Genomic DNA, 21,055 nt, shown 5'->3' on the forward strand with positions numbered 1-21,055 from the left:
AAATGTGACATCTACCTCGAGGCATATCTAGTATGACAATCACAAAACTATGCATTATCATGAATTCATTAGTTTGGTTTTAAAATATCAAAATACTGCACGCATTGGCCATATTTTTTCCTCATTAGATAATTATGAAAAATCCAACTTTCAGAGTTTTTTTAATTAATTTTTAAAGTTGCAAGTCAGAATCAAAATTCGGCCAAAAGGGATGTTCAGACAATTTGCTCTATTATCAAACTAAGAGAATCAAACAAATAATGCTAACAAGGATAAGTGGAATTACTGCATAACTTTATTATGACATGCTTAAAAAGAGCAAATATCAGAATAAATAAGTGTAAAAAAATTAGGAAATTTGGTCAAATTTTGGTTGATAAGGCAATTTTGAAAATTACATAGGAAAAGTAAAAAATTTGAATTTATTCTCAATTATTTATTTAATTTTTTTGATGACATGATATCTATGATAATCGAAAATAATCTGATACGATAATCGAAAATAATACGTGAACACCATTATTGAGAATTAAACAATATTATCGTAATACAGACAATACATTATTAGATAATTAAGAAAAAATTCAAGATTCTTAATTTTTTGCCGATTTTCAAAATTACGGAAATAACCAAAATTTGAGATAATTTTTTGATTTTTTGGGTAACTTGAGAAATAAGAGCAGAATTTTTTTAGAGCATTTCACTTTAGACGCTGTGGAATCAACAGTAGCTGTGCTGTTCTCCCATTCTCCAAGAAGCGCCACACTCCGACTTCCGGCGATGTCCGGCAGCGGCGGAGTCCCGTGGAGAATGCCGCTTGATCCCGCAGCACAGGTGCTCTTTTGTAATGCTTAGATTCTCCTTTTAATTTGCCGCTCTATTTAGTGATTGTTTCGAATTAGCAATTCAAATCGGTGGATTTAGGCTCTCTGAGAAGTTTTCTACGTTTAGGAACTGGAAAAACCTCTCGAGTTGAACATGCAATATATTTTTCCTTTCTCGTTTTGGTATCGAAGAAACTGTAATAAAATGGACTGATCGTGAATTGTGAATTTCTGATGATCCTTCTGTTTCAATTTGTTGCGCGTGTGCCGATTAGTTTCAGGAATTAGGTATAGCTATACGTTCCGAGGAAATCGTGTGGATTTTCAATTTTCAAAATGTTAATCCAGTGCGGATTTTATCCGGATTAGTTTATGTTGGAGAGATTAGTGGTGGATCTTCACTGATGCATAATGCTTCGAGATTTTCAAATGTCATATGATGCAGGAAGCTTGTCAATGTTGTTAGATATATAGTAGTTAGAAGCAGTTATTTGTATTTATAGCTGTCTGTATAAATACAGAATGTATACATCAGTTGTAATCATCCAGAAATTGAATGAGAATCTAGTCTCTCCGGTGAGAGTCCAAGTCATTCTGGCGAATGCTTGTTTTATCTTGAATTCTGTTTGTGTTCATACTTCATAGTTCCATAGCATGAGTGTTCGTAGCGATGATGTCCTTGGAGATTTTAATCTCTAACACAATGTGTGTAGCAAAACTCATCTCTGTGTATGTGACTATGTGTACATATGGCGTCTGTATATTTAGTGAGCCTCTTGTGGTGTGATTGTTTTATGGAATGTGTGAGCTGGTCTTACATGATTGATGGTTCTTTGCTGTTCTAATCGAATTCGAGAGGTGCTGCTGCTTCTCTTTTACATAATTGCATCTTGAAACCATTACTTATCCATATAGGATCTTCAAATTATCCAAGTTTTTAGCAAATTGTTGCAAATATTCCCAGAAAGGGATTGGGGCGCCGGCGCATAAAAACTATATTCTCAATTGAAATTTAGAAAACATAGCCCCACGAAAGATCTTCCTGCTTTTTTTCTGAAGAAAACATATGAAGTCGATGATATGCTTTGTTGACTTGACGTATTAACTCGTGTAACACTTGTCTGTCTGGATGCATTAGCTTTCTCTGTGGTAGTGATATCTATAAGCTGAGTAATGTCATTCCTTTGCAGCTGTCATATAGTCCCAGAACCTTGGTCGCTTCTGAACCATCTGCTTTTAAGCACGTAGAAACAAATTCCGTAGATATGGTGACAAGTCTGAAAACGCAAAATGCAGGGAAATGTCAGCAGCTCGAGGCTGAGTTTATTGCTGCCCATTCTAAGGTTTGTCACATAAACTATCTGATCATGCGTAGGAGTATGTGTGATATCAGTACAGTTTCTAACATCTGGATATCATTTGCGGCTTAAGGAAAAATCATGACCTCGCTTAACGAAGTTTATGCAATTTTGCAGAAACTTAAGGATGATTTGCAGGAACTGGGTCTGAAAATTAAGCATCACGAGGAAAATCTTAAATACTTGACGAATTTGAAGATAAATTTAGATGAATCAATTCCAGATATGCAAGGTATCCATCTACCTTACCAAATAGTTTGTCTGGCCTTTTCCAATACTGCTTTTATTAGTACTTGTGCAGTTTCATTCTAGCAGACGAGGAATTAAGAATGCTTAAAATCTCAGAATAAGTTACATATCTAAGGGATTTGTAGATATAACTATTCCTAAATATTGACGGATAAGTTCATTATTACTCATCTTTTAGTCTAGCTATCCATCTATATATCTCACTATTGTTATATCGCTATTTTTTAATTCACTTCCTGATCATCCCGTTTCTTCTAGTCGCTCTTGGGAAGTATGATAAAGCAAGTTTCTTTCAGACAAAAAAGGAAGACCCTGCACTTGTGAAGAGTGGAGAAGAAACGATCCAGAATATTCTTAAGCACGAGAACTCTGGGGCTGCTTTTGTGTATCGGTTGAAAATCCAAGCAGTAGCACTGTCGTCTGATCATTCACTCACAAAGGATGTTATTGGCATTGTAGCCACACTTGGAAAACTCGAGGATAACAATCTTAGCAGGCTGGTCCACTTTTACGGTTTTACCTTATACTGGCTAATTTTTAAGTGCCTAAAGTTTTGAATGAAGGCTTCCTTCTTTGTATGATTTATTTGTATAGAAATATTATTCTACCTGAAGATTTATTGGTTTCAGAATATTGTTTCTAAAGCTCGCTTATGAATATAAATTGATTCTCATTTGTGTGGTTTCATTTCATGGAAAACTGTACATCTTGTCATGTTTCTGGGCCGTCAAACAAATTTTGATTTTACTTTTTATTTTTGGACTCAGGCTTCTTTCTGAGTATTTGGGCCAGGACACCATGCTAGCAGTGGTTTGCAAGACGTATGAAGGTGTCAAAGCCCTGGAAGTATACAACAGGGAGGGTGTAATTGACAAAACTCTCGGCCTTCATGGATTTGCAGCTTCTATCGGGAAGCCACTGGCTGATCAATTTATTGTGATTTGTCTTGAAGATATAAGGTCTGGCTGTGCTAGCTTATCTCTTTTATTTTCCATACTCCATTAACAGTATGTAATTGTGATGCCTTTCTGGTCTCTGCTTAGACCGTATGCGGGTGAATTCATATCTGATGATCCTCAGCGGAGGCTTGATCTTCTAAAACCAAGATTACCTAATGGAGAGACTCCTTTGGGCTTTCTGGGTTTTGCTGTGAACATGATCACCATTGAAAGCAATAACCTGCATTGTACCTCGAAGAATGGGGATGGCCTTCGAGAAACACTCTTCTACCATCTTTTTTCAAATTTGCAGGTATATAAATCGAGGGAAGACATGTTAAACGCTCTCCCTTGTATAAGAAATGGCGCCATATCTCTAGATGGAGGAATGATCAGATGTTCCGGAGTATTCTCCTTGGGCGAACACGAGTAAGAAATCTGACCGTAACTCACCTAACGTCCCTCTATCTATCGTAGATTTTCATTGATGGCATTTTTGTACTATTGAAGGAAAGATATAGATCTGAAGTTCCCAACTGGCTCAGAGATGTTCAACCCTCCCGAGGAATACCTCGAGGCTGAAAAGGACATAAAGGAGACTAAATGGAAGAGGGAGCGAACAAACGAAGATATGAAGAGAGAGCAAGATCTGCTGACCCGTGCTAGATTCAACTACGAAAAGAAGAAGCAGGAGCTACTCCGTTTTCTTGCTAAGGGCTCATCCAATGTGTCGTCTCAGGTAATGCAACCATCACATCTCCATCTTCATATCCATATAGGTAGGATTATATGCTGTATCAATGTTGATCTTGCTGGAATTAACTTCGAAGAACATGACCTTTTTTTGTGTGATCAGTATCCGATGGGACGTGGATCGATGCCCGGATGATGTCATAGAGGCAGTAGTTGTGATTGTTGAAGAGCTTCACAAACTCATTTCATCTTCTTCTTTCTAGTCTTGATCGTAAGTATCCTTTGATGTGAAAGTGTAAAGGCTGCATTTAGGTAGCTATCTGTTTGTGTGTACTGATGAAATTCCATGTCTTACTCAATCTGTAGCAAGAGTTTAACCGACTAAATTTTGGGCATAGTAGTAATTAAATTTTGCTAATATGTATTGTTAACAAGATTAGGACGATTGGATTGATTTGGATGCATGGTTAATCGATAGGGTGCGAAACTAGACTGCGGTTCCGATTATAGAATCGTAGCAAAGGACGGACATATTGCTTCTATGGGTCCGATTTTTGAAACTTTGGAACCATAATCGGCGGTTAACTGTCAATAATAATGATACAAAACTTCGTAGAAGCATGAAATATGGGGGCAAATTTCGTTGGAAACTAGAAGATGGCGGAAAATCTGTCAATAATAATGATACAAAACTTCGTAGAAGCATGAAATATGTGGAAACTAAAAGATGGCGGAAAATTGGCCAAAACTGCAAAAAATATGGGGGCAAATTTCGTTGGAAACTAGAAGATGGCGGAAAATCTGTCAATAATAATGATACAAAACTTCGTAGAAGCATGAAATATGTGGAAACTAAAAGATGGCGGAAATTGGCCAAAACTGCAAAAAGGAAAATGTGTAGGTTCCACCGAGACTTGAACTCGGGTTACTGGATTCAGAGTCCAATGTCCTAACCACTAGACCATGGAACCGATTTGTTATAATTAATGCATCAGAATTATATAATACATTTTTACCAAATTTTTGGTACATTATTTTTAACATTTATCAATATAACGTTGATGATAATCCTAAATATATACATTGGCCTTCTAATTAAACATTTTGATGCTGTCTTCATCTTGTTTTTTTGTGAGCGTAAAAATGCTCAAAACCAAAAACTGATGAATAGATTCCCACTAGAATTGTGCAATTCAAGTAACACGGGATCAACAATACATGCAAAAAAGGCAACACATTAACGACAAATACAAAAACAACTAAAACACGCAATAATGACATGCCTGTCTATCTCTTTTAGTAAAAATATCGATCTGGCAACACATGATATATTCATACAAGATCATAATCTCGTAAAACCAAAGTAACCGAAAAATAATATGGTAATCGTATAAAGCAAGAAAATGAAGGAAAACCAATAAAAAGTTACTATTTCTCCAACCTCAAATAATTTATCATGTCATCAAACCTTTGTGATTTCAGTTTCAACTTTTGGAACGAATTTATCTTCTCTTTCTTACATAAGTTATTTAAAAGTTCCCTTCATTTGAACACCACCCCACATGAAATTCGGCTTTATAAAAAGTTTTTTGTTATAATGGAGACATCAAATAACAGTATTACTTTCATTAGTTCTTGGTACACTTTTCTTGGAAAGAATCATGAGGGACATCATACAGCTACAAAAATCTAGTTTTTGAGATACTATTATTTTTTTAACTATCACAAATGTAATTAAGTTTAGCATTATTTTAGTGGATAGTGAGGCCATCCACAACGCTGTCTCTATACCGTCTCTTAAACCGTCTCTTAACTACTATTTGAGCACTATTTGAGGGCCCCACTGTCCTTTTTTCCTCCATCTCTTAACTAAGAGACGGAACCTGCAACGCTCCGTCTCTTAACCGTCTCTATACCGTCTCTTAATTACTATTCATTCAATTTAATTTATAATTTTTTTTAAAACCCAATTCAATTTAAACAAACGCACTTTATTAAAATTAAAACAATATTACAACTTAACATTAAAAAAGCGAAGACATAATTAAAATTCTAAAAAAATAAAAATGACATAATTTAATATTCTCCGCCAAAGTTTTCCCAAATGTGCTCAATTAGATCCTCTTGGAGTTGGGTGTGGGCGCTAGAGTCGCGTGTCCTTGCCCGAATAGCCAACCGTTCTTGTATAGATGGATGCGCTCCACTTCGCGGCGGACTACTTGCAGTTGAGCTTCCGGGGGATTCGGGGTCGAACCAATTTCCGGCATCGGGTCCTTCGTCTCGGACAATCATGTTGTGCAAGATTATGCACGTATACATGATGTCGACCATGCTCTCCATGAACCACGAACGAGCCGGGGCTTTGATGATGTTGAAGCGCGCTTGGAGAACCCCGAACGCCCTCTCCACATCCTTGCGCGCAGCCTCCTGCTTCTGCGCAAAAAGAGCCTGCTTTGGGTTCGCTGGCCTGCCGCACGTCTTCACGAAGGTCGGCCACTTCGGGTAGATGCCGTCGGCGAGATAGTACCCCATTTTATACCGTCGGTTGTTGGCGACGAAGTTGATGGCCGGCGCTTTACCATCCAAAACTTCGGTAAAGAGGTCGGACTGTTGGAGCACGTTTATGTCGTTGTTCGAGCCAGGGACCCCGAAGTACGCGTGCCAGATCCAAAGTCGGTAGTCGGCAACGGCCTCGAGTACAACGGTTGGGTGGGTGCCTTTGTGGCCGCTCGTGTAGGAACCCCTCCAAGCCACCGGGCAATTCTTCCATTGCCAGTGCATGCAATCGACACTGCCAAGCATCCCGGGGAATCCGTGCACTTGTTCGTGCAGGTTGAGGAGGAACTGACAATCCTCCGTGGTTGGCCTCCGGAGAAATTCGTCACTGAAGGCTGCCCGGACGCCTCTGCAGAAGTTGAGCAAGCACAAGCGCCCAGTACTGTCTCCGATGTGCAGGTATTCGTCGAATATGTCGGCCGTTTGTCCAGTCGCAAGCTGCCGGATGACTGCAGTACATTTCTGCAGCGTCGTGTGGCTGGGACGACCGACCGCGTCGAACCCTTCTCGGAAGAACTCCTCCCTGGCCGCCAAAGTATTCGCTATGTGGAGAAATAGCGGTTTCCGCATGCGGAAACGGCGACGGAAATAGGTATCTCCCCAAATCGGGTTATCGCAGAAGTAGTCGCGTACTAACCGTGCGGCGGCTTCCTCCCGGTTCCGATTGATGTACTTCCGGGAGCGTCGTGGGGGTGGTGCGGCTTCCTCCGCCTCTCGTCGTCGATCTTCTTCGAGTGATTGTTCCATTAATTGGCGCATTTGCTCAAAAGGATCCATTTGTTTGAGTTGATTGAAGATGGAAATTGGAGTGATAGAGAGGATTTGAGAGGAATAGATGTGTGTTTGTGTTTGAAATGAGTATGGAATAGAATTATTTATAGAGTAAAAAAATTAAAAATTTAAAAAATGAAAATAAATATTTAACGGTAATATTACCGTTTGAAAAAAAAAAAAATTTTTTTTATTAAAAATCGTTTTTTTTTTTAAAAAAAATGAATTATTGCGTCATCAGTGACGACGCCCACTCGCGGGCCAGCGAGTGGGCGTCACGCACGCATGGGGACGTGCCACGTGTCTCGGGCGCGTGGCGAGACAGCTCGTCTCGTGTCTCTCCGAGACGAGCTACGCGACGAGCCGGTCGCGAGCTGGAGACGAGATGGCCGCTGCAATGCGTCTCGCGGGGGTCTCGTCTCTCCGAGACGAGACGCGAGCCCGGCGCGAGACGCGTTGTGGATGGTCTGATGCTTTTAGGAAATAGTAGATCATACTCATGCTTGAGACCCAATTTTATTTTTAAAGCTAATAAACAATTTTGATATGATGTTTTATGGTTGACATGTTGAATGTAGGATTTTATGGATAAAATATTCCTTTTAAATTTTAATGATAATGTCACTCTCTCTGTTATTTTTAATATTCTCAATTTTTTATTTTCTCTCTCATTTTATTCTTATCTGTATTCTATTTATGATATCTCAGTTAGAAATAATTATATTACTGTTATTTTTCTCTCTTCCCTATTTTATCAATTAAAAATAAAGAATAAATGTGCTTTTCTGAGCTTATAATTTTTCCTTAAAACAACTTATAAGTTCCTGCATAAGTATTTTGCAAAAATAAGTTCCTAGACCTATATAACTTTAAAAAGATTTCCAAAAAAATAGTGGAAATCGTACAATAAATCGAGATATATTGTAATTTGTAAACTTAGTAGTGTGTAAATTCGCGGAGATACGAATTTTTTAAGAAAAAGGTAACTGAACAACAACAAATACAGAAACCGAACTGAGTCATTTAAATACTCCTTAATCTTATTGAAAACCGTCGGATTAACATCGGAAAATCAAATGTTTTCAAATTCAACGGTGATCCTCATTCCTCTCTCATGATCTCATTCCTCTCTCATGATCCTTCCTTTCGTCTTCTTTTTCAATCCATTTTTCCCCTCATTCTCTCCTCCATTTTCTTTCATATTCTTTTGATTTCTTCTTTCTCACCGAAGAAGAGAACAAGAGAAGAAATTGAAAGAAAACAATGGACCCCTAAAATCGCTTTATCGGAATCGATTTTCGTCAAAGATCGCCTAATTTGTGTCAAAGATCGAACTTTGAAGATTGAATTTATAGAAGTGGACATTTGGGGGGTTACGATCGATTGAATTACGAAATTAGGGCACCCAATTTTGTGACACTTGCAGAAGTGGCCTTGTTGTGATTTGGGGGAAGCTGAAAAGGGGGAAAAAGGACTTGATTCTTGCGATCGGGTGAGGAAGAAAGGGGGTTCTGTGAAATTGGGGGGCAATGGAAATGGATAATATTTCTTCAACGGAGGGAAATGAAGATGAGGAGATGCAGTCAGCAGTTTCTCGCAGCAATCAAAATGCTCATTCTCATCAGTGTTCTTCCAAGCCTCTCGGCAGGTTCGTGGCTGGACTGGTGCCAACCAGCGTGCACGAATTGCTCGAGTGCCCCGTTTGTACGAATTCGATGTACCCACCCATCCATCAGGTCTGCTCAACTTATCCACCTTACCTTGCATTTTGTTGGTGCATTTCTTGAAACTCTTGTGCTTTGATGAATGGTTTATATGGTTTTTAGTTGATAGAGGAATTGGAGTCTTTAGTTGGGAAAAATGTGGATTTGAGGTTGAGGTTTGATTGGGTAGGTAACAGTTTTGTTTGTAAATTATGTGAAAGTTCATTGAGATTGTTGAATGAGTAACCATCGCAAGGGGAAACCTTGCATTTTTTTGACACATTTGTTGAAATTCTTTTGCTTTGATGAATGCTTTCTGTAGCTTTTGGTTGGGGATGTGTGGATTCGAGCTCGAGTTTTGATTGTTTAGGGAAGTTTTGTTTGTGAATTATAGTTTGACTTAGCACGCTTTTAACTTCATTGATTTGTTGAATGAGTATCCATTTACAATGCAAATTATTCTGCTTTGATAAATGCTTTATGATTGAGGAGTGAGACTCATTTTAGTTGGGGAAATGTGGATCTAACCTTGAGTTTGATTGGGTAGGAAAGTTTTATTTTTAAATTATGTAACTTGATAGACTTTAAACTACTTTGAGTTTGTTGAATGAGTGACTATTATTACAAGGGGAAACCGTTATTTTTGAGTGGTTCATACTTCATAGGTATAGTCCTTTTAGTGGATAGGTGTGAGTCGGAGTCCTTTTAGTTGGGGAAAGGTGGATTCAAGTTCGAGTTTTGATCGGGTAGGGAAATTTTATTTGTATATTATTTGGCTTGATAATACTTTAACTGCATTGAGTTTGTTGAAAGAGTAACAACTACAATGGGAACCCTGAATATTTTTGGTTCATAGATATAGTGGCTCGACAGTGTGTATATTTGGTTTGTTACTTTTTTCTAATGAGTGAAAGAATTGCAAGAAAAGGGCCTCCCGCAGTTTGGCTACATAATACAACAGATGATATGGTAATCTATGACCATAATGTTACTTGATAGTTCGCTCTAAACTTGCATCGAATGGCTTGAGTTGTGGTCTCTGTTTTTCTTAGGCGAATCACTTCATGTGGCTTGTAAATAAAGGGCCTTAATCTGCTGTGTTCGGATGAAAATGACACATTAGTGTGCATCTGTTGGAAGAATAGCTTTTACTTATTTGAAGAAATGAAGGCAAAAGAATGACTGTATTGAACATATTCTTCGTTGCAGTGTCCCAATGGGCACACACTCTGCTCCACTTGCAAGTCGAGGGTGCATAATCGCTGCCCTACCTGCAGACAAGAGCTTGGAGATATCAGGTGTTTGGCACTAGAGAAGGTCGCGGAGTCACTAGAGCTTCCCTGCAAGTTTTTCTCACTGGGGTGTGCTGAAATATTCCCGTATTACAGCAAACTCAAGCACGAAGCAGTTTGCAACTTCAGACCATACAGTTGTCCGTATGCCGGATCAGAGTGCTCGGTCACAGGAGACACTCCTCACCTGGTTACACATTTGAGAGACGACCACAAAGTGGACATGCACACAGGGTGCACCTTCAATCACCGCTATGTCAAGTCAAACCCCCGTGAAGTAGAAAATGCAACGTGGATGTTAACTGTGAGTTCCGCATTTTCGAGTTATGGTTAATTTATTCTGGATAATTACACTTTTCATGCAAAAAATTTCACCGTTGTTTTATGTTGGTACAAAAAGTTTTGCATAAATGATATAGAAAGTTTCTTCCACATTTTATTTTAAACGTCATCTATGTTTAGACGCCGCCGTCAACTCTTTGATTAAGGTTTTGTACCCCATATAGGCAAAGGGTTGACAATGTCTAAATGCAGATGACAAAATGTATTAGAATGGAACACAAATGAAACCTTTTGTACTCCTTATGCCCGAGATATGATGTCCCATTTTGATATTTTGGTACGTCCTCGATTAAAATCCCCATTTGCTTTCGTCCATTTTTCATAAGTGGACCTCATACTCCATTAAATCATTACTCTCACGCTCTATTATAAAACTAATACTACCTCCGTCCCTTGAAAATAGAAACTATTTCTATTTTGGGTCGTCCCTTAAAAATAAAAACCTTCTAAAATTATTTCATCTCTCTTACTTTACCCATTTTTCTTTTCCTCTCTCTTACTTTACCAATTGTCATTAAAACCTGTGCCGTTTCAAAAGATTCTATTTTTCAAGGATGGAGGTAGTATACAAAAGTGAAATTCACATTCCCCTAACGTTTCCACCCATTAGAATTTCCTGTTTCTTAAAATCCGCACCTGAGTCAAAATGGATCGTTATATTCAGACAGAGAGAGTATCATATATGCTAACTTCATATCTTTTTGTATAATTAGTGTAAATTCGCAATTAGGATTTAGAAAGATTCATCTCCATTGTGTTTGATTAGGTATTCCATTGTTTTGGGCAATATTTCTGCCTCCATTTCGAAGCTTTCCAGCTGGGGATGGCGCCTGTGTACATGGCGTTCCTCCGGTTCATGGGTGATGAAGCTGAAGCGCGCAACTACAGCTATAGTTTAGAGGTGGGAGCGAACGGGAGGAAGCTGATATGGGAGGGGACGCCGCGGAGCATTCGGGACAGCCACCGCAAAGTGAGGGATAGTCACGATGGGCTGATCATCCAACGGAACATGGCGCTGTTTTTCTCGGGCGGCGACAGGAAGGAGCTTAAGCTTAGAGTTACTGGAAGGATCTGGGAGGAACAGCAGAACCCTGATGCTGGGGTCTGCATACCAAATCTTTCTACCTAACAAAATTCATTCTTTTTTTTCCCTCTTTGGATTTTGGTTTCTTTGGGTGGTTGTATATGTATGATATTAATGTGCAACTTTGTAAAAAAAAAAATCAATTGTGAAATGACTCTCTCAACATCGATCTTCGTCATATTTGACACTCTTAGAGCATGTGCAAAGGCATTTTATTGAAGATGTGGCGCGTGGTCCATTTTGGCCCATAATTGGCATTTTATCGAACACGTGGTGGTGAAAAAGAAGATGAAGTTGTTGCAAGATCAAGCCAAAACTGTCGTTTTGGTTCGGAATCAGACCGACGGTCAATGGTTAGTAACTGGATTGGAAGTCAATGGGCGAGCTATAACCATCTTAAAGGTTTAGGCGATTCTGTTACAATTAGAGAATCAATAATTTTTTGTACTACTACCTTGTTCTTTAAAATAGAAATTATTTTCAATTGGCGACGGTGAAATTTTCTATTTTAAAATATGAACTACACAATTTACTAACATTACTTTTATTACTTTTTATCTTTCTCTATCTAACTTTATTAATTGTGTGTTAAAACTTGTGTCGTTTTAAACATTTCTATTTTTAAAGATGGAAGTAGTATGGAATTATGTGATTTTCAACAAAAATAAAGCATAATTAAAAACACAAAGATGATAACAAGTTCCTCTTCTCTAGGACAAGATGCCCACAATCAAAAGTGAATACAGCTAGCTTTAAATAGTCAAGCTAATTGAAAAAAAAAGGAAAGCAAGTTGTGGCTAGTGGAAATAATAGCTGTATTGACTAATTCAAATGAATCAATGAAAGTTTAAGATTATAATATTATCCCCTTGTATTAGTAAATATCCACTTGGGATTAAGGTATATCCCCATACAGGAGCTCAATAATATTTTTTGGAATTGTAACATAAGGATTATTTGATTGGTAATATTATATTCTATGATTAAATATATAGTAAGTAGTATGTTTATTTTATGAGATTGAATCATGTGATAATTAGTTATAGACACCCCCTCCAACTAAAATAATTTTATGACTTAATCCTAGGTAGATTATTATATGATAATTAGTCATGACAACCGAGCGACACTTAGGCCATGTTTGGTTGGCGGGAAAGTAAAGTTGGCAAGGAAAATGATTCCTGGGAAAATGAATCCCGGGAATATGATTTCTAATAACTTTACTTTCCCGTGTTTGGAAAATATCAAGATTTGAAAGTATATATTTGATTTAACACTAAACTAAAAATATACTTATCATTTTTTATTTATAAAAAATAATAATACATATTATTTAATAAATTATTAATTACAAATGATAATAATTATATTATTTTATTTATTATTACGATGGATAGTTTAAATATGGATTGTACATCATAATATATAATAATATAATAATAAATAAGATTATTATTATTATTATTATCATTATATTTAATTAATTTTTAATTGAATACATTTTATAATTTAAAATTTCACTACAATTTTATTGTTAATTACTAATTTATAAATTAAAAATTATTATATTATTATATACTTATAATTATATTTAATTATTTAAGAAATTATTATTATTATGATAATAAAAATAAAAATAAATATTAATAATATAGTTATAATTATGATAATTTGAATTATAGTTATTTATTATCCTGAAATTAAGTATGGTTTATACTTTTAAATTATTTTTAAAATATTGTAATAAATAATAACGATGATGAGGATGATGATGATGATGATGATAAACTGTACTATATTGCATTAAATATGTAAGAATCCTAAAATTGGGAAAAAGAATACCTAAGAAAAGTTATGATTCAGAATCCTGGAAAGTTGTACTAACTTTCCTTATTTCAGGATTTTGATTACTTTCTCATTTTGATTAAAAACGGAAACAAACACAAGAATTTAAAATTTAAGGAATCAGATTACTTTCCTAGACAGAATCATGGCAACCAAACATGGCCTTAAGTGAATACTCCCTCTGTCCGCGAATAGGAGTCCCGTTTTTCCATTTTAGTCCGTCCGCGAATAGGAGTCCCGATTCACTTTTACCATAAATGGTAATAGGGTCTCACCTGCCACTAACTCATTCCACTCACATTTCATTTAAAATTAATATATACAGGTGGGACCTCTATTTCACTAACTTTTTTCCACCCACTTTTTTTAACATTTTTTAAAACCCGTGCCGCCTATAAATGGGACTTCTAATGGTGGACGGAGAGAGTATCTCTTATCAGTTTCTACTTGAAACAACTCCAGAGACATTCTGATTGAGTATGGATCTGATCTAAGTTAGATTGTGCTACAAGATAACAAGACTAGATGAAATCTTATTAATTGAAGCTTACCTCAGACATGAAGGGGAGGCCAACCAAACTCATCCCATCATAAAATTAGTAAGTAATAGGAGGAATGACTAATTGGGTACTTAAATTAATCTTTCTTACTTCACAATTTAGAAGTGGCTTAAGCCCTTGTCTATTTTTCATAAAATGAATATATTCTCCTTGCGCAGCCCATTCATTTCAATTTTTCTGTTTCATGAAGTCTTAAAATTTCTCCATTTTTGTTATAAGTACAAAATTTCTATCAATAATCCTCGTTACTTAAAAGAATGTATTCTCATCATATAAATGGTAGAAAACATAAAGAAGTGGGTGTGATTTAACTTTTCACTTTTATGGTGTCTTAAAAAGAATCCAAATTCTATATCAATAATCGAAATCACTAAAAATATATTATCGACTAAATTGTACAGAAAACATACAATTTTCTGCATTCGCTTTTAGTACGGCTTAATAGGTTTCAACAGTAAGTTAATTTGGACATCAGAAAACATTAAGACACAAAAAACCCCAAAACAATAGAAAAGTGGTGGTTGGGCTGAAAATGAAAAGAAAAAACTAGTAAGTACTAGCTAGTTGTGTTGGTAATACTTGTATTCCAACTCCAAGTCATGCCTCCACCATTGGCAAATCCCATGAGCCTCCCTAACGCTCGCCGCCGCCGCGCCGTTGAGTGTAAGATAAGCCGAGGGAAGAAGGTGCGACGCTTCCCTCGACGACAAAATGCTCCTTATCGAATTCTTAGTAGCAACCTTCCCAATCCTCCCCGCCCCGATCGCTTCCATATCCTCCCTATGCTTAAAATACCCCGCATACTCCGAGCATATCGGATCTGACCGGTTAATAAACAAATACGGGACCCACGTCGACAGCGCCACAAAAGGGTCTATCTCCCTAGCCCCACCACCGGCAACAACAGCTGTCACCACCAGACTGCCCGCGAGCCTCAGCCCGAGCTCCACCTTGTCGCTCTTGATCCGCTCGATGGGCGGAGACACAAAGGGCGGGTTAAACAAGTACGTCTCGAGATGCACACCCTAGCTCTTCGCCATCTCCCGCCCGACAACCAGTGCCAGGGATGATCCCAGGGAGTGGCCCGCCAGCCAGACAGTCCCGTATTCCAGGCCTGTCTGGCTGGCGGTTTCCAGGCCTGTCTGGAAACGGCTGCTCTTCTGGAGGTCGTTGACCGCCAGGTGGATGTCCAGCTTGAAGTCCTCCTTCCTGTTCCCGGCCTTCGGGATCGTGCCGCGGAACGCGATCACGTACTGCGGCGGGCGTTGTCCCGCGGGGGCCTGGTGGTAGTACGAGTAGTTGACGAACTCGAAGACCGCGCCGAAATGGGAGACGTCGTGGCTGTCTATGAGGATTTGGACGAGGCGGAAGTTGAAGGAGTGCCACCATGGAGGAGCCAGGGCGTCGGGGCATTGCCTGTTCCGATGCCGGTCATCCTCCAGGGTGTACACTCCCTGGACCAAGCTCGCCGCCACAGATCTTCTGTGGTGGGAGTTGGTCCTGGATAAAGAGTTTTGTGTGAGATCAACCTTTTTGCTAGCCGATGTTACCGACGAACAGATATTCGTCGATAAATCCGTTGGTAATTCGTAAACTCAACAGAATGTAGTGTTATTACCAATCAACGGCGGTGAGAAATGTAGGCCAACTGAGGCTGAAAATTTGACTCTCACATTCACATGCCATTAGTGCTATAACTTACTGCACAAAATTAATCACATTAATCTTATATAGTAGTACAAATTAATCACATCAATAATTAGATGTAAAATTACCTCAAAATTCGAAAGTTCGTCTCCAAGAAGAGAGAATTCTTGAATATGTATTCTTAACATAATCAACCTTATATCAGTATATGTGACAAGAGAGAAGAATAGGAAGCTATTTTTTAGTGCAAGTTGCTTGAAAATTTATACTATTTGGTGAAGCCAATGGGTATTGGAGGTTTAGAGACAGCATATTCTATATTAAAAAAAAAATAATTTGATTTAGTTGTATATATAATTGTGACACCTAATAATTATAACATGTACGGTATGCTCATCATGTTGATTAGAGGAGTGTTAGCAAATGAAATCAAAGTCAATGAGTTGGTTGAAAGTTCTAATGTGGACCAATTCAGTGGACTTAATTTACATAAACAATATGCAAACTTTTCCCAACCCAAGATACATTATACGTGCATAATTGTATACGACTTCAAAATATCATTCACTGCGACATGATGTAACTATATATGTACATACACTATTCATTAATTCAATTACAATAATGTCTGGGATTCATACATTCAAATACTATTTTCATACATTAACATCGACATTAAACTAATTCTTTCGTACATTAAGCTAAGTCTTTCGTACATTACAAAACCATATTCGTACATCTAGTTCTGTATGAAACCAAAATTAAAGGATAAAAACAGAAATTATAGGAAAGTGTTGGTACTATGCCCTAGCCAAATGAATTGTTAAACCCTAAGGGAAAAAAGTTATCTCCTTGCTTTTGGTGAAGTTTTCGTTAGTCGGTCGGTACTACAACCTAGCCTGATGGATGGCTAAACCCAAAGGGTATGGATGCAACGTGCTACAAGACATTAAACCAAGCCTTTTGTACATTAAACTGAATAGTTCATACATTACAAAGCTATATTCGTACATCATGATCCGTGTGAAACCAAAAACCCAAAGGATACAAACAGAAATTATAGGAAATTGTTGGTAATATGGCCTAGCCAAATAGATTGTTAAACCCTAGGGGAAAAGAGTTATTTCCCTTGCCTTGGTGAAGTTCTCGTTAGTCGGTCGGTACTACAATCTAGCTCGATGGGATGCTAAACCCAAATGATATGGATTCAACGTGCTAAAAGACATCAAACTAATTCTTTTGTACATTAAACTAAGTTGTTCGTACATTTCAAAACCATATTCGTATATCAAGTTCCGTATGAAACCAAAACCAAATGATAAAAACAGAAATTATAGGAAATTGTTGGTAATATGCCCTACCCAAATGGATTGCTAAACCCTCCGCCCTTGGTAAAGTTTTCTTTAGTCGGTCAGTACTACAACCTAGCCCGATGGATTGCTAAACCCAAAGGGTATGGATTCAACGTGCTGCAAGACATTAAACTAAGCATTTCATACATTAAACTAAGTCTTTCGTACATTACAAAGTCATATTCGTACATCCAGTTTCGCATGAAACCAAAACCAAAACCAAAACCAAATGATACAAATAGAAATTATATAAGATAATGTACGAAAACGGTATATTGATGTACAACGTCACTTTTAAACATAGTCATCATAAGGACTTGATGTATGTGTTGATATAAAGAATTAAAGATGTTGCAAAATAATTAAGTTAATTAAGTAATATATTCAAGATTATAACCACCAAACATGGGAGGCGTGAATTAAGAAAATTAAATTATATTATATATTAACAAAGTTAAAAAAGTGAATTAAGGAATGCAATTAACCGCCTAAAACTATCACTCCCTAAACTGCCCTTTTTCATATTAAAATAATAATTTTATTAATAACAGGCGCATGAATCTAGGCCATTAGATGAACATAATCATGTGGCTTATATTAGTTTTCCTTTTTGACAGTTTTATACACATTAATCTGAATACATCCCTATATATATATACACATAGTATTTTTATGTGAGCGGGATGCTCACGCATAGCATAAACAACATTACTATTTTCGTCATTATATACTCCCTCCATCCCATAAAAATATGGGCGGATGAAATGGCACGGGAATTAAGATAAAATTTGTAAAGTAAGAGAGACGAGGAGAATGATATAATTAAAGTAAGAGAGATGAGGAAAATAATAGTTAAAGTATAGTTAGTGGATAATGGGACCTATATTATTAAATTGATATAATTTTTTAAAAATTGAATGTATATATTTTTGTGGGATGGGTGAAAATGGAATTACATATATTTTTAATATATGGGAAGGCTGACGGAGAGAGTATTTTATTTATATATTCATTTTATTCTAATAAGTACTACTCCGTACTTAAAAATGGAGTAATGTAATGTGGAGGCGGCCATCGCATTTGGAATTTATCATTAATATTCTGCGCATTTTCCGATTCGACCTAAATAATAACTTGATGCTACTCCGTATATATAATACTACTATATATTCGACTTGTGTGGCAATGAAATTTCGTGTGTCAAATTATAAGGTGAAAATTTGTCCTATTTGCATAGACCCTAAATTTTCTCCTAGTCTTCTAGAATTTATTGGTTCAAAATTCAAATGCAAAACTATAGCTTCTTGTTGTTTGTATTACGTAACAATAAAAAGTTAGATATGTTCATTTTCTACGTAGCTTCAAATAAATGGATAAAAGGATAAACTGGCTTTAATTTATCCATATTTTGCAAAATTAATGATATAAGTACGTTTTTATGGGGTTATAATAAATTAAATGAATAAAAAATAGCCCATATGTCACCGGGGGTGGATCTAGGTGGGGTTGGGTGGGTCGACCGACACCACCGCCGGCCTATGAGAACTACCAGAATCAAGCTTGAGAGATGCCGTCGAAGATCGTTGTGCTTCGACGCTGCGATGCAGAAAGAGTTGTAGTGGAAGAAGATGAATAGGGACGGGCTTCCTCTGTTCCTTATTGATAGATACATTTTTTTGGCATGAAGTTTAAGAATTGTGTGTTAAGTGAATGGTGAATAAAGTAAGACACATGAAAAGAGAATAAAGTATGTGGCATTATTATTTTTGCCAAAAATAGAAATGATTCATTTACGTTGAAACTTTTTAAAATAGAAAAATGACTCAATTAATATAGAGCGGAAGATGTAAAATACAATACATAAAACTATTAAGCTCGTAGCCAATAATTCTATTTTGATAGTTAGCTTTATGTTATTAACCATTTTATCTCACTAAAAGTACTCTCCCATCTTAATATTGAAACGTTTTAAAAGTCTGTCTCCCAATTCCATTATTAAATGACTACGAAACTTCTATTAATTGTATTTTAATTTAATTTAATCGCCCAAGTCATAAATTGAATTGAACAATAGATATTCACCTTTTTTTATTACTATTAATTCTTAATGGTATCAATATTATACTCCCTCTGTCCCCTAATAGGAGTCGTTGTTTGACCGAGCACGAGTTTTAAGAAATGTAAAGAAAAGTTGGTTGAAAAAGTTAGTGGAATGTGGGACCTACTTTTTTTATATTGGTTTTATAATAAAATGTGAGTGGAGTGAGTTAGTGGAATGTGGGACCTACTACCATTTATGGTAAAAATAAAGAGTGACTCTTAATGGGGGACGGCCCAAAAAGGAAATTAGCGACTCTTATTCGGGGACGGAGGGAGTATTAGTCATGTTAGATTAGTATACAATTTTAAGCTCCTTCCATGGTTTATCCTTCAAGGGAGACTTAACACCAAAGACAGGTTGTTTAAATTTGAAGTGATCAGTATCGTTGATGACAAGTGTGTGCTATGTAGAGAAGAGTCAGAATCTATTGAGCATCCCTGCTTTAGTTGAAAAATCTCTAGTAGCGTGTGGAACTTTTGTTATGAACGGTGGAACATCTCAATCTGCCTCCCCAACCACCCATCCATGTGCTTTCGCTCCTAGTTTGGTGCTACTTTTAAAAGATTTGATAAGAAGATGTTGAATTCCATGTTCTATGTCTTATCATGGTATGTGTGGGACATTCGGAACAAGATTGTATTCCAAGGATTCAAACCCTATTGGGAACTTGAGAAGAAAAAGTTGTTTTGGCGTCTTGGCATTTGGAGTCTTGGCATTTGGACCAAAGGATGGTGTCCGGAATGTCCTTTTTCGTCGGGACAAATACTAGACAATTTGGAGGAGATAAAAGGATGGGCAATACCTAATTAAGAGTGCGCGAAGAAGTGCATACTATGATGAAGATACGAGACGTACGGGGCTGGAATATCAACACGAATTGAATCGGTTACTAAGGTGTTGTGCTGCCTATAGAGGTTTTATTTTGTGATGCTCTTTTCTCGCTCGGCCTTGGTTTTGATTGGTTACAATGGGATGAGTTCTTCTTGCTACTTATTGAGATTTTTTGGGACTTGCTTTGGTGGTGTGTTCCTGCTCGAATAATCTTTTTTCTCTCTGCATGCTCTATTGCTCGTTGCTATCTTTTGGGTGTTGTTGTGTAGGTTCAAGAAGCGTAAGGGTCCTGTTGGTGTTGGTAGCTTTGCTTTTTGTTTTATGTCATAAAATTAAGTGATAATATTGAATGTCAAATTATATTTAAAAAATTTATCAAATATATATAGTAAAGATATTTATAAAAAAATATGAGTGTGTGATAAGTTTATTAAAAATATATCCTTCAAGGTATTGGGGGTATTTACGTCCGAAAAAATCTGAAAATAGTAAAAAAAAAAGTACTTCGATTAGTATTAGCTTATAGTTGACGGATCTCAAATGATATTTTTAAGTTTCTAAAATGAGAGTTTGACAAAGTTCGTCGAAAAAAAGATATTTCCTCTTTATAATTTTATTTAAGTATTTATATTTTGCTGATAGAAGTAAAGAGATAATCGCGTTGAAAGTGCAGCCTATGTTGACCAATGGCCTGAACACTTCACCTACATGCGGTGCATATGCACCGACGTATCAGCCAATAGTTATAGAAAAACTTGCAAGAGAAAGAAATGGAGATTTCATTTAATTTCGTGAAATCAATTTGATTATTCAAATAAATACTACATCGTTTAATTTGAGCGTTCAATAAAACATTTAACTATTGTTTTGATAGATTTCTATTAAAGTCAAAGCATAAAAATGATTCAA

At 36.8% G+C, this 21,055-nt stretch overlaps 2 protein-coding genes, 1 non-coding gene and 1 pseudogene across 3 annotated transcripts; 2 read left to right on the top strand and 2 right to left on the bottom strand.

Annotated features, from left to right (window-relative positions):
- The first annotated feature begins 678 nt into the window (after positions 1 to 678).
- Positions 679 to 4,480, top strand: LOC121806225 (protein DEFECTIVE IN MERISTEM SILENCING 3-like). The gene is made up of 8 exons (XM_042206194.1): positions 679 to 834; positions 2,015 to 2,167; positions 2,300 to 2,414; positions 2,690 to 2,927; positions 3,199 to 3,390; positions 3,475 to 3,798; positions 3,880 to 4,108; positions 4,226 to 4,480. Exons 1-8 carry the CDS (start codon positions 781 to 783, stop codon positions 4,256 to 4,258), a joined length of 1,338 nt encoding a protein of 445 aa, XP_042062128.1. The 5' UTR covers positions 679 to 780; the 3' UTR covers positions 4,259 to 4,480.
- Positions 4,481 to 4,961: 481 nt separating this feature from the next.
- TRNAQ-CUG lies at positions 4,962 to 5,033 on the bottom strand. The gene has a single exon. It is a non-coding gene; the product is annotated as a tRNA-Gln (tRNA).
- Positions 5,034 to 8,445: 3,412 nt separating this feature from the next.
- On the top strand, positions 8,446 to 11,973 carry LOC121807034 (E3 ubiquitin-protein ligase SINAT3-like). The gene is made up of 3 exons (XM_042207216.1): positions 8,446 to 9,125; positions 10,302 to 10,688; positions 11,493 to 11,973. The coding sequence occupies exons 1-3, from the start codon at positions 8,919 to 8,921 to the stop codon at positions 11,853 to 11,855; spliced, it is 957 nt and encodes a 318-aa protein (XP_042063150.1). The 5' UTR covers positions 8,446 to 8,918; the 3' UTR covers positions 11,856 to 11,973.
- A 2,609-nt stretch (positions 11,974 to 14,582) lies between these two features.
- On the bottom strand, positions 14,583 to 15,901 carry LOC121807534 (annotated as a pseudogene).
- Positions 15,902 to 21,055: the final 5,154 nt, after the last annotated feature.

The sequence above is a fragment of the Salvia splendens genome, chromosome 6, assembly GCF_004379255.2.
Source record: "Salvia splendens isolate huo1 chromosome 6, SspV2, whole genome shotgun sequence".
NCBI lineage: Eukaryota > Viridiplantae > Streptophyta > Magnoliopsida > Lamiales > Lamiaceae > Salvia > Salvia splendens.

What these genes read in the sequence shown, in the direction of transcription:
- LOC121806225 (XM_042206194.1), top strand. Translation starts at nt 781, where the DNA reads ATGTCCGGCAGCGGCGGAGTCCCGTGGAGAATGCCGCTTGATCCCGCA. An exon ending in CGCTTGATCCCGCAGCACAG is followed by an intron (nt 835 to 2,014) that starts GTGCTCTTTTGT and finishes ATTCCTTTGCAG; the next exon opens with CTGTCATATAGTCCCAGAAC. An exon ending in CATCCAATGTGTCGTCTCAG is followed by an intron (nt 4,109 to 4,225) that starts GTAATGCAACCA and finishes TTGTGTGATCAG; the next exon opens with TATCCGATGGGACGTGGATC.
- LOC121807034 (XM_042207216.1), top strand. Translation starts at nt 8,919, where the DNA reads ATGGAAATGGATAATATTTCTTCAACGGAGGGAAATGAAGATGAGGAG. An exon ending in TGTACCCACCCATCCATCAG is followed by an intron (nt 9,126 to 10,301) that starts GTCTGCTCAACT and finishes TCTTCGTTGCAG; the next exon opens with TGTCCCAATGGGCACACACT. An exon ending in ATGCAACGTGGATGTTAACT is followed by an intron (nt 10,689 to 11,492) that starts GTGAGTTCCGCA and finishes GTGTTTGATTAG; the next exon opens with GTATTCCATTGTTTTGGGCA.